This window comes from Apteryx rowi, unplaced genomic scaffold (genome assembly GCF_003343035.1).
Source record: "Apteryx rowi isolate R43461 unplaced genomic scaffold, aptRow1 scaffold_168, whole genome shotgun sequence".
Taxonomy (NCBI): Eukaryota; Metazoa; Chordata; class Aves; order Apterygiformes; family Apterygidae; genus Apteryx; species Apteryx rowi.
The window spans coordinates 783,977-798,279 of record NW_020447952.1 but is presented as its reverse complement, the minus strand read 5'-3'; the positions used below and the strand labels follow the sequence as shown (position 1 = coordinate 798,279).

Sequence of the window (14,303 nt, the reverse complement as noted above, 5' to 3'; positions counted from 1 at the left end):
TCCAAAGAGCTGAGATTTTGCTCCCTCCTGAGAGGGTGAGTGCTCTGTAGTAGGAGTCACTATTACTGCAGCTACAAGGGGAGGGGGTAGGAGGAAGACAAGAATTTCCCTCTGCTCCCTCCTGCCTGGAAGTTGCAGCTGTACTGCCAGTCTGTGTGTTCATAGCGCTTACTCTTCTGCCTCACATTGAGGCAAATTTGTGTGGCTCCTGCTCCAGTCTGCTTGGGCTAGGCTGAAACTAGAGCCTGAAGATCCTTGACTTGCTRCCTTTATATCCTGGTGCCTGCAGCATCCTGAGAGCCAGGTCACTGGCAAGTCAGTCATAACCAGTGGCCAGAAGGCAAAACTAACAACCAGGGGGAGGATAATGTCTGATATTCCTTCCTGAAAGTACTTTCTAACTCTGTGGACCATGAGGATAGTGTGATAGGCACTGAACTTCAAACAAGTAATAAAGCAACTCCCATGTAAATATGAAATTTCTAATTTATTTTTCATTATATTAAAAAATGAAAAGTACATATTGCAAACACAAACCATACATTAATATCCCACTTATGCACAAAAAAGCTTAAGTATAAAATGGGAGGGAATGATTGTACAGAACAGATGAACTTGCTACTGTTGTCCATGAAATGGAACGATTCTGTTAAGACTAAAAGGTTCCACCTACCCTTTCATTAAAGGCAAGACCGGAGCTTGGAAACATATACGATGGCTTTGAACTGGCASTGTCCTGCAGCAGGTGGAGGTCAGTGTGGACTCCAGAACCTGCCTGGGCCTCTGTGTAAATACAGATGCAGCTGCTCTGTGGTGTTACAGCTACACTGATGTACTTGAGGGTAAACACATCCTAACCTACCTTTAGGTACCTGCTGATTACTCCTGCCTGTCCTGAAGCCCTAACTGTGTCCCAAGTGGCAATACTGAGGCAAGGTCTTCTGCTTCACTTTGAAGGAAAAAACACTTCTATGGGTAAGATTTTGGTCAGCTCTGCTCTGCCATACTGTYGGTATTAGTGCCTGTTCTGGGGTGCTGGAGAGTAATGTTCATGAATCAAACAAGACAGTTCTGCACACACTGTTAACATCMCACAGTACTAGATAATCTAAGAGCTGCTTGCGACCAGGATAGCTGTTCACTGCCCTGTCTTCAACTGAAAGCCACAGAGGCAAAACCATTTAAAGTAAAAAGGCTCAAGAGCTGACAGCAGTTGTGCAATGGCATCACCTGGCTACGGGAGCTGTTTTTGTGCACTAAGTCTCCCTTGACAGAACAGTCAAACCTGTACCAAGGGCAACTGGCCAGTAAGTAAAGGATGTAACACATGACAACAGTATATCTTTATTACACAACTACAGCAATTAGAGGGCTAAATTAGGAGAGTGTTAAGGCAGAGCTTGTGTCCATAAATCCAATACAGAATTTCCAATTTATTCAACCTGTGCCTCAAATCTCCTGGAGTGACTTACTAAAATGAACAATACCTCTACAAACAACTGTACGAAGATTAAGAGTAATCACACACACCCCATCCCCCTTTTAAGAACTAAGTTTGTAAAAACTGGAAGAGGAAATGCTGAAGCCAGTTAAGAAATTATTTACAGAGAAGTTAATCACTTAGGTGTGATCTGTCAGGTGCTTAACGCTGGTGTCAACACACTTCAACTCCTAGAGCCAAACCTGCTATTACACTACAATGAGCTACTGGATGTTGTTTGAACARCCGTTGCTGGAGTCTCCTCTGCACCGTCTGGGGAAACCAGCACAGCTAAATGCCTGGCTGAGCAGGAGGATGAAGATGGTCTGTCCCTCACGTCTTACAGGAGGGAGCCACCGCTATAACATTGAAGCAGCAAGCAGGGTTTGCTCTCCAGCCTATCACTGTATTCTACAGCAACCAGCCGGTGTTTCCTTTTCATTCTCTAACGTCCTGCAGGAGCACAGATGGACGGCTGAGACAAGGGGCTTTGAATGGCTTTAAACAGCGCAGCTTCTAAACCACGTCAAGGACAGTAGGTCAGTCGCGGGCTCTCAGAAACCCACCGAGAGTCCATTAATATGCCAGTAGGTGTCAAGCACACAGTGCTGAAGAGACAGAGCGATTCAGAGGACTTGCCTTCCACYGCCCTCCCCCTGCCCCCTGCAAGAAGGGAGAGGCATTGGATCCTTCACAACAACAGTCTGCACTATGAACTTCCACAAACCTAAGACATGTTGTAGCAGTGACAAACACATCAGTACAGCTTAAAATAGAAGCCCATAACTGTCAGGACGTAGCTGAAGCTACTGAACTACARTATAACTGACACTTCGTTTCCTGTTGAGCTCTTGCATATCAGTCAGTATCTGAAGAAGAAAACGTAGGCAGGTACAATGACCACATCTGCCACACAGACACCAGCTGTCTATAACTAGAAAATTCTTTGGTTGCTAGAAGGAAGTCCTCAACCTAACTTTGAAAGTTTTTTTTTAGTTTTACACAATGCTCCAAAATTGTACCACTGAGCAGACAAAAGCCTTAATGCTTTATTTTAGCTGCTAAGGACAGGCTATACATAGTTTCAGACGTAACCACTATTAGAAATACAAGTACTGGAGTAATATAGCTGGTGATGCTGACAACACCTTTGGTATTTAAAGTGTTAATATGCCATAAATCAGCTTTGAGTGAGTCAGAAATAGGAATCCCTGCAGCAGGAATTTTGACAAAAGCAACTAACCACTTCACTGAATAACAGGAACATGGAGTCACAACTCTATGGGATGTCTGGTCATTAAGGCCAGGCCTAGGTATTCCAGCTGAAGATTCAAAAAACTCTAGAATGAGCCAAAGTAACTTGGTGTCACTCTGATTGAAGTTTAAGACTACCTACTGCAGGTGTTCTCTCCCTCCCAAGATTTGTTATATTAACCATTACAATTGTGGCTCTTCTCATTATCCTTTAGCATCCAATCTCATTGAATAATACATGATCTTCCACTTTAATTGCTACTTGACTCCGTAGTAGGCAACAAGAGACTAGGAGGTAGATAAAATATTAATTTATAATAGAAAAGTACTCTTAGAAAACTAGAATATATAGTTCTTCTCCACACAACATTTTAGCTCTGCCCTTTCACACACAGCTGCCATTTCCTTGAAGAGACTTGGAATATGCTCAGGATAGAGGCAACCAAGGATTAACTGTGCCACTGCCTACTCCTCTTCCCCACAGCRATCTTGCTGCCCTCGCTCAAAGCAAGACAATGCTCCTGTATCAGTTACAGAGCTTGAACAACATCYGCTGGCCTCCTACCTAYCCCAGGCTTGCATGGARTGTTTGCAGCCTGTGATGAAGTCTTACCTGTGGCAAACATAGTAAAGAAAGCACAGCTCACAGATCCGGAATCTGATGGAAAATAAACACCCCAAATGAGATCTGGGGTGAAGCAAAAGTATTAAGCACTGACTAGTTGGTAGCAACACCACCTTAAGGAAAAGCAATCAATCAATCAAGTACAATTTGCTCCTAATCCTCCTCCTGGAGGAATTTTAACATCTTCCACCCTTGAACTGCACTGATAAAGCAGGGGTGGGTCTCTACAGTTCAGTGCTGCAGGAGTTTCACTGAACTGTTGGAGGGCAGGTCCTGGGAGCTGCCGGAAGCCCACAGCCAGCTGCCTGGCAAGCTGAGCCCAAGCCGTTCCCCGTGCTCCCTTCCACCTGCCCCGAGAGCACATCCACCAACGCAGCCTGGCACTGCGCAGGCTCCTCCTGCCCCCARGCACTGCAGGAATCTAGCCAGCACATGCCATTTGTCCTTCCAGAAGTCACACTGAGGCACTCTGGAGCTACCAACCCTATTGCCTACAGGCTTGAAGGAGAGGGAATTCTACAATAGCTTGGGTTTGTTTAGATAACGGCATTTCTCCCCTGCCATAAGGCCCAGGAGGGGACAGGGTCAGTGAGTGCCTAGGGGGAAGGTATGTGGCTGACTGACATTTGTTTTTCGCCTTTTTTTTTTTTTTTTAAAGTGCAGGATAATCACTAAAGCCGAAGGAAACCAGCCCTCTTCCTCACTAGCCACMCAACAGCAAAGATGAGAGTGCTAAAAATTCAGGGCATTTCTCCAGATGCTCAACAGGGCCTTACAATACCTATCATAAGCCCAATAACCTTTTTTATTCTTGGTCTAGAACTACGTCACTTAAATACTCCAAATAATCTAGTTTGTTACAAAACATAATTTACAGACTTCGCTGAATAGAAGGTAAGCTGCCTGGTCATCTGCTGTAGATAATGGATCAGGCGAGGGCAGCGCCTTCCAGACAGGACTGTGCAGTCTGCAGCTGTCGCTCAGCTCACTGATGCAGATGTGCCCTGTCATCTGGACGTTTAATATGAATTCGTCGCACCCGTTCAATGCGCTCTCGCTCCTCATCTTCATCTAAGTGATGGGAGCGGCCAGCTGCCCCTCCTGTGGCTTCTAAGAGTGCGTTGTCGGGTCCTCGCCCGTCCTGGGACTCGTACAGCAGAATGTTCAGYGTCTCCTCATAAATGCGGGCTTCTGGGAACTCCACCTGGCCACCCAAGAGAAATAAGGTCACTCGCACCTACTGTCAATCGCTGCAGACAGCAGGATACCTCCCTTTTTGCTCCTGATACCTCTCTGTTTTTTTAATTTTCCCAATTGCACTCTGGCTGTAGAAATCCTTTCTAGCACAAATGCTCTTGCTCTTTTGTCTGCTTTCAACCCTGAGGCCCAGCAACCAGTTTTCTCAGAACTGGCCTGTCTGCAGGGCAGATTCTGACAGCTCTCTCCTTGGGAAGGTAAGGAGGTATGGGGAAGGAATGCCATTGCTCTTCAGGAACTGTCTTTACACAGGAATGTAAACCAGACTTGGTCAAGTGCACAAGTTTGTCTAAAGACCAGAGTTGGAATGAACTTGCATTATGGAATATCACAACTGCCCTGTGTTAAGTGCTACAGCCTCACAGTCCCTGTTCTAAGCAACACACAGGATCAGCTCCACTGAGCTGTTCCTGCTCTGAATGGCATCGATTATTCCACAGACAGGCTAAACAATGAAGGGAGTGTTCAAAATAAAACAGATGTCAGGAGGCCAGCCTGATGGCAGCTGGACCAGCCGTTGGGAGCATTCGGGGGTTTACTTGTACCTTTGTCTGTTTTTTCTCAGTAGCATAAACAATGGAAGTGCAGCAGACTTCGGCGATCTTCCGTCCCTGCCCGTAAAAAGACCAGCAGCAGATCTCATCTCCTATCACGTCTTTTATAAAGAGCACTCTCCCATTAAACCTCAAGGACAGCTTATCGAACAGTTCAATGTTCTTCAGCATGTTGTCGTCAGAGTTGCTGTGAGAGATCAAGGAGAGCAGCAGTCACATAAGGGCAATTAAGACAGCACACAGAATAGAAGGGGGGCTCAGACGGTGAGCATTTAGAGGCCCATATGTCCAGTTTCCTTTGACTTACTGCGTCTCTACCAAGGTAGTGTTTAGAGCTGATATCCAGGACTGCAGTGGTAACTCATTTGACTAGTACAAGCAGGATACCCTGCTGCTGAAGAAGCAGTAACATGACATCAGCAGGCCTGTGAATAATACTGTCCAAGGGCACTGCATTTGTGTGCAAAAGCCTATCACCCAAATGACACCATTTCTTCAGCTCAAGCTTAGCACCAGCTGGAGGGTGACAGCATTATGCCATGCAACTTTTATACCAACATAGCAAAAAGAGGACAAGGACTCAGACTTAATGATTTTACCACATACTGAAAACACTGCACCATGGAAGGCTTCCTGTACTCAACTAATGTACTGTAGCCCGGGGGAAATGCAGGCCAGCAGTCGGTCAGCAGCCTCTGCCAGCTGCACCTAAGTATTAGAGGAACCTTTCTGTCACAGAAATAGCACATACTTCGTCTTCTATAGATGACACTAGGCTCCTTTCTGACTCAAATTTGAAATTAATTGGGGAAAAAACTGAGTGCATGCCAGCACCAATCTGCCATTGGTTCTGACTGAAGAAAAAGCAAAGGCTTATCATGGACTTCAGTTTATGAACATCTTCAAAGAAGTACAATTGAAGTTATTCACCTGGTATAGGAATATTTGTTGTTGCTTCTGTTATATAGCAACTTCACTGCTGGCTGTAAAAAACAAAACAGATCAGTTACAGGAAGTGCAGTAAGAGCTGGAATTTCAGCTCAGTCCCAAGACCATACAATAGAGGAGCTGCAATATGAAATGACACCATCAGGTCTAAGCCCAGTGGGATTTTGTTGTTGTTATTGTTGTTGCAAAACTGTCATGCACCAGTTGGCAATGGGGCTGCTATCCCTTCTAATCCCTTCTGTGACTAGATCATAATTCATTCTTATCCTCCCTCTGTCTTTTTGCCAAGGCTAATCACTATCACCAGCCTCCACCCCTCCACCCACTGCAACTAGCAGGCTTCCAGGAACAGGAGTCATTAATTCACTTTATCTAAAGTAAGTATTTGTCATTACTAATGAGAGTGGACAAATAAATGAAAGATCTGATAGGCCTGATGATCTGCTTGATCAGCCTGCTACTGCCTACGCCTTCTATTTTAATATGTAAAGTGGAGAAAGACACAGACAGGCCCAGCCTGAGCAGTATTTGACTATTAATTCAGCAGAAATATTTAATCTGCTGTAGGTTCTCAATATTCTGCACTTACAACAGTTAAAACACACGTATTTTAGGATAAGCCCATTGTTGAAAACTAAACACCACCTTCTAAAGACTATTTGGTCAAGGTCCCATGCAACTTTCAGGGCAACAGGCCAGCATTCACCCAAGACACAGCACAGCCTGACCCTTCTTACCTTATTGGAAGTGGCGATAAGTTTTTGCTCTTCCTTGGAAGAAGTGATCACTGGTACCTTGCAAAACGGTTCATATGCATCTTTGTTCTGCTGAAACAAGAATTAAACAGCAGCTGAAGGTAAACAAACCTTAGGGCACCATCCATATTAACTGGGAAGGTCCTGCATATTCTGTGCTACAGCTCAAGTGATACAAGTTCCGTGTCCATCCTCACGCTGCAGTGGGGGCCATTTCTGGTGTGTGTCCTGTGCCAGCCCGGCACTCCAGCTGCCAGGCAGCATCCCTCTGGGACAGTCCAAGCTGCTTATGCTTGTTCTCTCTGAAACCCAGGGACTGAAAGTTTTATGTGTATTTAAATGGCAAGAATTTGCACAGAGGATAAAGAACCCAGGTTCATTTCACCCTACAAGACCCTGAACAGTGGAGAACACCACGGAGGAGCCAGGCTTCTGCTCCCTGCACAGCAGTGAGCGGAGGGAAACTGAGCAACTGTTCTTCCTTCACCGTAATCGGGTGGCACTACATGCTGATAACAACTTGGTGTGGTTTTCTGGATGTGACTAGACTCCAGCAGATCAATGACATGAAGTATTTCAACTCCTGGCCATAATCCAGCCTCAAAAAGGCACCCAGTGGAAACCAGCAGAACATCTTGCTGCGCACAGTGAGGCTCTGCCCACAGTCTGCTTCCCAACCAGAGCAAGCTCCTCATCTTGGCTTTTCCTTGTACCAAGGGTAACTGGGCTCCTCATCAGCTCTGCGACCTACCTGCAAGGCTGCCTGGCACTCGTCCACCAGCCCCTGGACCAAGTAGTACTTTGCTTCAGCCAACAACTCTTCTATCTCTCTGCGACTCTCAGGGAGCGGCACAGCCCCATCACGCAGGTAGTTCAGTATCGTCCCAAAATGTTTCCCACAGCGGTCGATCAGAATCCAGCCTAGGGAAAGGGAAAGACCACAGTACAGCAGAAGCAGAGGAGGAAAACACAGCAAAGGATCTTTACCTTGGCTTCCTCCAATCCCCAGTGAGAAACCAGCTGGGAAAATATTAGCACCGTGTGTCAGGCTGGAGCATCCCAGAGTGGTGTCTCAGGATTACTAGGTGTCTGGGATTGCTGTACTGAGTAGGTTCCTGCTAAGACAGACTAACTCCGAATCTTTGCTTGAGCTGGTGGAAAGCTGTACTCGCAAAGGGAATGCACCGTCTCCTGCATTTCTTCAAGTGCATATGTGGCGGAAAGGTAGGAAGCTCATTTGTTTTTCAGAGKTCCCCAACTATTGACAAATGAGTAATCGAAACAGAGGAACAAACACTTCTCACTCTCAAACAAGTTCTTCCTCCACTTCTCCTAGAATCCCTGCCACATTATTTTCTTGCCTTCTATCCTAGGGCCCTGTTACATACACACGTGGCTATTTCTTAGAGTCACGATGAAGACAGCTCACTAGAGCAAACCAGACTTGACCAGCTGAAGAGTCTTGTACCTGAACAGTGTTGGGACTCACTATGATCCACCATCTCCAGCAGATGTGCAAAAAGGTTGGAAAGACAACATAGACTTCAGCAGTGTCACTGCAAATCCTGTTTCAGCCTCCATATTCCCAAAGACCATTATTTGGTAGAACAACTGGTTATTAGCAGAATGTCTAAAACTGCTAAAGGACATGATGCAACCAACAGCATGCGTAAGCAGAACGTAATGTACAGCCCCTGCCCTGGCGCTCACCAGCRCTGCTATTAACTGAGAATAGCGGAAAGAAAAGAAAACAGAGCTATAACAAAATGCTTGACAGTTAGCTGGTGACCAAAGGATCTATCCTTCACCTCTTGCTGCCAGTCTGCTGCCTGAATCTGGCTGGACCCTGAAAAAATGTTACACAATGTCCAGGCTCAAGTTTCCATAAACGAACAGAAGGCCAATCTTATGGGCTGCAACTCAGGAATGCGGTGAGGAAACGCTTGTGGGGAAGGAGTCATATTTTGAACAAATAAGGAAAGTAGGTTAAAGCAGACCCTGTATGGTCTGCATGAATGGAATTAATAATAAAATCTGAATATTTGGTTAAATTTGGAAAACGAACACAGTCCTTTCATGCTGTTCCGTTGAAAAGTGAGATGTTCTCCAGCAGTTTACTACAGGCTTTCCATCTTCCTTATTACGCTTCTGTCTACACAAAACACAACGTGKGCTCACAATTGTAATTTTCACAGAGTGCAATAACAAACCAGAAAGCAGGAGGCAGAGAAACTAGAGACAGAAATAAAAGAACAAAAGATCGATACAGGCTAATGAATACAGTATACTTATCCAACCAGAGCAGAAAAAAAGCTCGTTTCTCAGTGCAGAGGTATTTAAAGCAAGCTCTCCCATTTTAACAAGATGAGGGAGCACAAGACACGGTAACAAACAAGAACGCCCAAATCCCACACGTGCAGACACCGACAGAGTTTATCAGAGTACCCCAGACGTGTAGGGAAGCGAAGGGCAGGCTGAGAGCAGAATTAAGGTCGCCAAACTCCTTTGTTTTCATCTCTGCTGTGATTCCCTCTGTAGGCTGCAAAAATCTGCTGCAACTTCATGTTTACAGATGGTGAAACCAAAGCAGAATTGCTCTCTTTCAGGTGGAGGGGGGGAGGAGAAAATATTTTGAGCAGTATTGCAAAATACAAGTGGCTGCTAAAGCAGCTTTCAAAAAAACCTTCTGTTTTAACCGAACAGCCTAAACATACAGTCAAAAGGAGATGACTCACAGGAAAGCGACCCCGCTGCCACTTAGTTACGGCTCTGCAGAGCCTAAGAACTGGGTTTCAGCTACAGTCTTTTAAAGCCTTTTTTTAATTGTAGTATTATAAAAATGTCTTGTAATCCATTTATTGAGGTAGGAATACATAATCCACGAACTATCATTTCCTAAAAATCTAATGTGTGTGCAAAATCTTCTGTTTTGCAGGAAGTCACAGGGACAGCACCCAAACACTGAAGCTAAAACAGACGAACTTTTCTGACGAAGACACGACAGAGCAGTGTCCTGGCACTGAAGATTACCTGACGCTCTAGTCTTGCTAGCAACAGACCAAAAAGCACACACCTTCACCAGCTGTTTAAGAGCAGTGGGGAGAAAGGAAAAAAATCACTTTGCAGCAAGGAAAGTCTGGAAATAGACTGATGGACCTGGAAAACTCGCATCCTTCTATCGTCCTACTACAATGAGATAACATTTTCAAAACGTGCAGATTTGCTACAATTCACAAACAGTATCTAAGCTGAAAATAATCATCTGCCACCCACCACCAGAGAACTCTGGCTACTTCTCCTACAGCCCAAGTAGCAGCATGTTATAATTGTTAAAGAGTGAGAAAGAGCTTGGGAGATGGCGCTGGGGGCAGAAGAATCCATCTACCAAAGAGGAGGATACGCAGTGCGAAACATTCCACAGGCYGTTCAGAAACTTTGCTCTCTCCAGTTTCTCCACAAGTTTGGCTGCTCTTCCTGAGAAACAATTTGTTTTGTGCCAGATTTTGGGTGGAACCAACTAACAGCATTTTGAAGAATTTCAGATAAAAAAGAGTTTCCTTTAACAGCTATGATGCTATTGTCCCAGTTTCCAGCAACATGCCAGGGAGCGGGAGATAAAACAAGAACTACTGCGATGGGAGTGTCTCACTTGCAACATACAGGAAGTGTCAAATTCCTATTAAAGCATAAACTGGCTAAATGGAACAATCCCATGGAGACACAATGGGATTCGCAGCGAAATAAGCTTGTGATCTTACATCTCAAGCATGATATTTTAGTGGATTAAATTCCAGTTAGCCTCATATTAGCAGCAACATTGTCAGCGGCTCTCCAGGCGGAAGTACCTGTACTTAAGCCGAGCAGTAAACGCCGTGCTTTAGGAACACAGTGTACAGCACTCCTACGGGACCTGCCCAGGAAGCCTGGAGGAAGCGCTGAGACCATGCAGGGACCATTCCTAACTCAGAATTTCCAATCAGGCTCCAAAATGAAGGACTTGGGAAGTGGTGAATTACCAAATTTTGTAGAATATGGAGCAGTTTCAGGGAGAAACAGGAGAAAGCTGTGTCTCCCTGCAGTTGCCTGAAGTTTAGCAGCGAGGGGAGAGGTCCCTCAATGTACTGGTTCACAGATTTCCACTTGGACACCTCTCCCTTCTTCCCAGGGCGGGAGCTGATTCCCATTTGACAGTGGCTTTTCAGTTTGACCCACAGACTGGCTTTTTTACATAACCTTCGCAGACCTCTCAGAGGCTCTTTTGATCTGGAGTCCAAAAACCACAGCTCTAAGGTTAATGCTATACAGTGGCTGAAAGCTTGCAAAAGCCATGGTATAACAAAATGGAACAATGCAACTTTTTTCCCCCCAGCTTAAATATAAGCAGTTCTAGCTAAAACAGGAATATTCGGATAGCAAACTGAGTTGCATTCTTTTACAATTTTTTTCCCAAATCCATTTCCTCCTATCTCAAGGAAGCTCATCACAAAAGCTTACTAAATCCATCATTTGTTCTGCATGACCTCTAAATACAGGCTGAATATATGCTAAAGCATTCAAAACTAGGTCCAACTGATCAACAAAGTAATACATTTTCTATACTTTTAGCAAGTTCAAACAATAATTTCAAATAATTAATTAATCGCTAGAAAGGTGTTTTGAACCCTTAAGATGAATGGCATAGTAACTATTGTTAAAGACAATGTATCCAAGTCCACAAATAACAGTTACGGGCAAAATGCCAGCACATAAATAGAAACTTGCGCTTTGAATTAAGGTCTGTGACGCTCCCATTATATGAGAACGCTGATATAAAATTACTCTCAAAGTTGTAAACAGCCATCATATAAACACATTTTTGCAGTTTAAATTAATAGCATAGCTAATGTTTAGAGGAATCACAGCAGAAGAGAAAGTCAACGTATTTTGTAAGGAAGCAAAGTATTTGAGCACAGCAACTTGAGGAGACGGTAATTTGACATACTGTAGATTTTTTCTTTCCAGACACCTTTAACGGGAGAGATCCATGTGCTGCCAGTAACACCTATAGCAAATTTTCTAAGTTTTCACAACTGTTTTTGTTTTAGGGAATCCAACAGTCAATACTCTCACAAGAAAACAAATTTACATTTCAAAGGTTAGCTTTTAGCTCAAAAAGCCCTACAATCTTCAAAGTAAATTTTCTCTCTATATGTCAGATAGGGAAACAAGACAAGGGAACTGCCCTCTGAGCTTCAAAATAAACAAGTGAGTTCTGGCTCATAGTTTCTTAACCATTATCCTAACCATTTTCCATAAACTTAAGGATTTCAGTATTAGTATTTCAAAAGAAAAAGACAGCCTGTTCTATCTGGCCCTGACAGGGGCCTGTGGACTTCATATTATCCTTGCGTTGTTTGGACAACTAGTCAGTCATACGTGTCTTTTGTTCCACATGGTTTCTCAGTTGTATAAGATAGTAGTTGAAACACTAATAAACTGCAGAAATATCTGGAACAATGAACAGATGTTCCTCTTTCTGTTTGCTCGCTAAATTTTTCTCCAACCCGTTCCCAAGCATCCTTGCAGATGAAAGCAAGCCGGTGTGAGGGATGCAGGAGCGCCCCTTACCTTCGCTGTCGGTGAGGACCTCCATCCGGCCACTGAACATGGCCTTGAGCATGGTGTCCTGCTTGGTCAGGGTCTGCATGGTGGTGTAGTAGAGGGCACCACCAATGTTCAGCTTCACATACTTGGAGCTCGGACTGGTCCCTTTGAAGGAGGTGGTGCGAGTCGCAGCCGACGGCACCGCTGAGCTCACCACACTTTCTCCCGACATCTCTTCCTGCAAACAAGGAGTTACCAGTTAGACTGGTACCACTACATGACACCCAACTTCATGCTAACTTCTCAGATTAATTTACACACAAGTAATAGTGCTGTGTTGTTCTTCAGCTCCTGGAAGGAGCTCACAACTTGGTGAGCTTTAGTGTCAAATAGATGAAACATTTCCATTCTGCTGATGGAGAAAACTAAGTCAAATGCCTTGTCCACTATCCAGCCCAGCTAGCTACAGCGGTTTCAGCAGAACCGAATGCAGCCACGCAGGTTCCCTGTTTAGCCTTCCCTGCTGGACATTATCAGCCTCAGCTCCTCGCTCCCTCTTGAAAAGTTTTCAAATGTTTTATTTGTTTTACTTTGTCTTCTTTCTGACGGTGAGACAAACCAGCTAAGGAATGTATATCAGCTCAGCCAGTGAGGAACTTTGAGAATTCTGGGCAATATTTCACACTGTGAAAATCAGGACTTTCCCACATCAGATAAAAGAGAAGCTGTGTTCGCCTCTTTCAGAACTTATAAAGCTTACATTCTTACTTCGTGTGTAATCTGGTACGTAACTGGGCAATTCCCTAATACAGAAAACCTGAGCAAATGAGCCAGGAAACTTTCTGTGCTTTTAAACCTAAACTATCCATGGATTTTCTTGAAAGGTTTTTTCTTAGAGCAAATGTGGCTCTACAAAAAGCACATGTTAAGCTTCTCACTCTCTTTCCTGCACTCCCAGATTTCTCAGTCCAGCATCCCTCACTATCTCTTCCTGGACCACTGAGACAAAGTTGACTCAAGTCAGCTAACAAGGTCACATGTTTGTAAAGGCAGCAAGTTAGCTTAGCAGTGCGAATGCTCTGGGAACCACAGATGATCAATCCTCCAGCAAAAGGCTCCTCTGTGGTTAACTGTTTTGTCACAGAACACGACAGGATGTGATGACTAAAGCCCAGCCGTCTCAAGCAGATCCATGTCCTGCAACTTTCAGAGTACAGGGGCTGATTACTGCATCAAATGATTTTTGACCTGCTGTCACTGAGAGCAGAACTATTACAGCAAATCTGAACAGAGCTGTAGTTACATGTCGATATTGCATTTCGAGGGGTGAGAAAGCAGGATGGGCAGAGGTGGCCCAGGAGATGTTACTCCTGTCGCAGAGCCTGCCCAGGAGCACAGCGGTGCCAGCCTCAGCCCCAGGCTCCAGCTGCCACCAGGCCCCATCGCTCAGCCGTGGGCCGCACCTGGGCTCCCAGAGAGGCACCTGGGCTGCAGCGTGATGCGAATCACCGGGCCCCAGGCCAGCACCCCCCCCCCGTGTGGCCTTATCCCTCAGGGCTGCACCCCCGGGTGCCCCAGAGCCGCTCCCCCAAAACCACCCCACCACTTCGCAATGTGCCAGCACTCCCAAAGCCCAGCCTGGAGGGGAGGGGGGGGGCAGGACCCTCCCCGTGCACACTTTGAACACCCGAAAACCAGACCCTGGGTGTCCCAACCTCCAGGAGCCGGATCCCCCCAAACCTGGTACCCCCTCACTCTCTGAGAGCCTCAACCTCGGGGGCTGGATCACCCCAAACCCTGGATCACCCCAAATACTGCAGCCTCCCCTGCTTCCAATCACCCCAACT

The 14,303-nt window shown here is 45.3% G+C and overlaps 1 protein-coding gene across 2 annotated transcripts; it reads right to left on the bottom strand.

Annotated features, from left to right (window-relative positions):
• Positions 1-468: 468 nt before the first annotated feature.
• On the bottom strand, positions 469-13,364 carry KCTD10 (potassium channel tetramerization domain containing 10). 2 transcript variants are annotated; one of them, XM_026060321.1, is made up of 6 exons: positions 12,481-13,364; positions 7,625-7,794; positions 6,856-6,945; positions 6,101-6,153; positions 5,162-5,357; positions 469-4,563 (listed from the first exon to the last, which is right to left on the bottom strand). In XM_026060321.1, exons 1-6 carry the CDS (start codon positions 12,686-12,688, stop codon positions 4,345-4,347), a joined length of 936 nt encoding a protein of 311 aa, XP_025916106.1. In that variant the 5' UTR covers positions 12,689-13,364; the 3' UTR covers positions 469-4,344. The 2 variants fall into 2 exon arrangements, with proteins under 2 accessions (XP_025916106.1, XP_025916107.1); XM_026060322.1 differs by having other exon boundaries at positions 6,856-6,942; positions 12,481-13,363.
• Between the last annotated feature and the right edge of the window lie 939 nt (positions 13,365-14,303).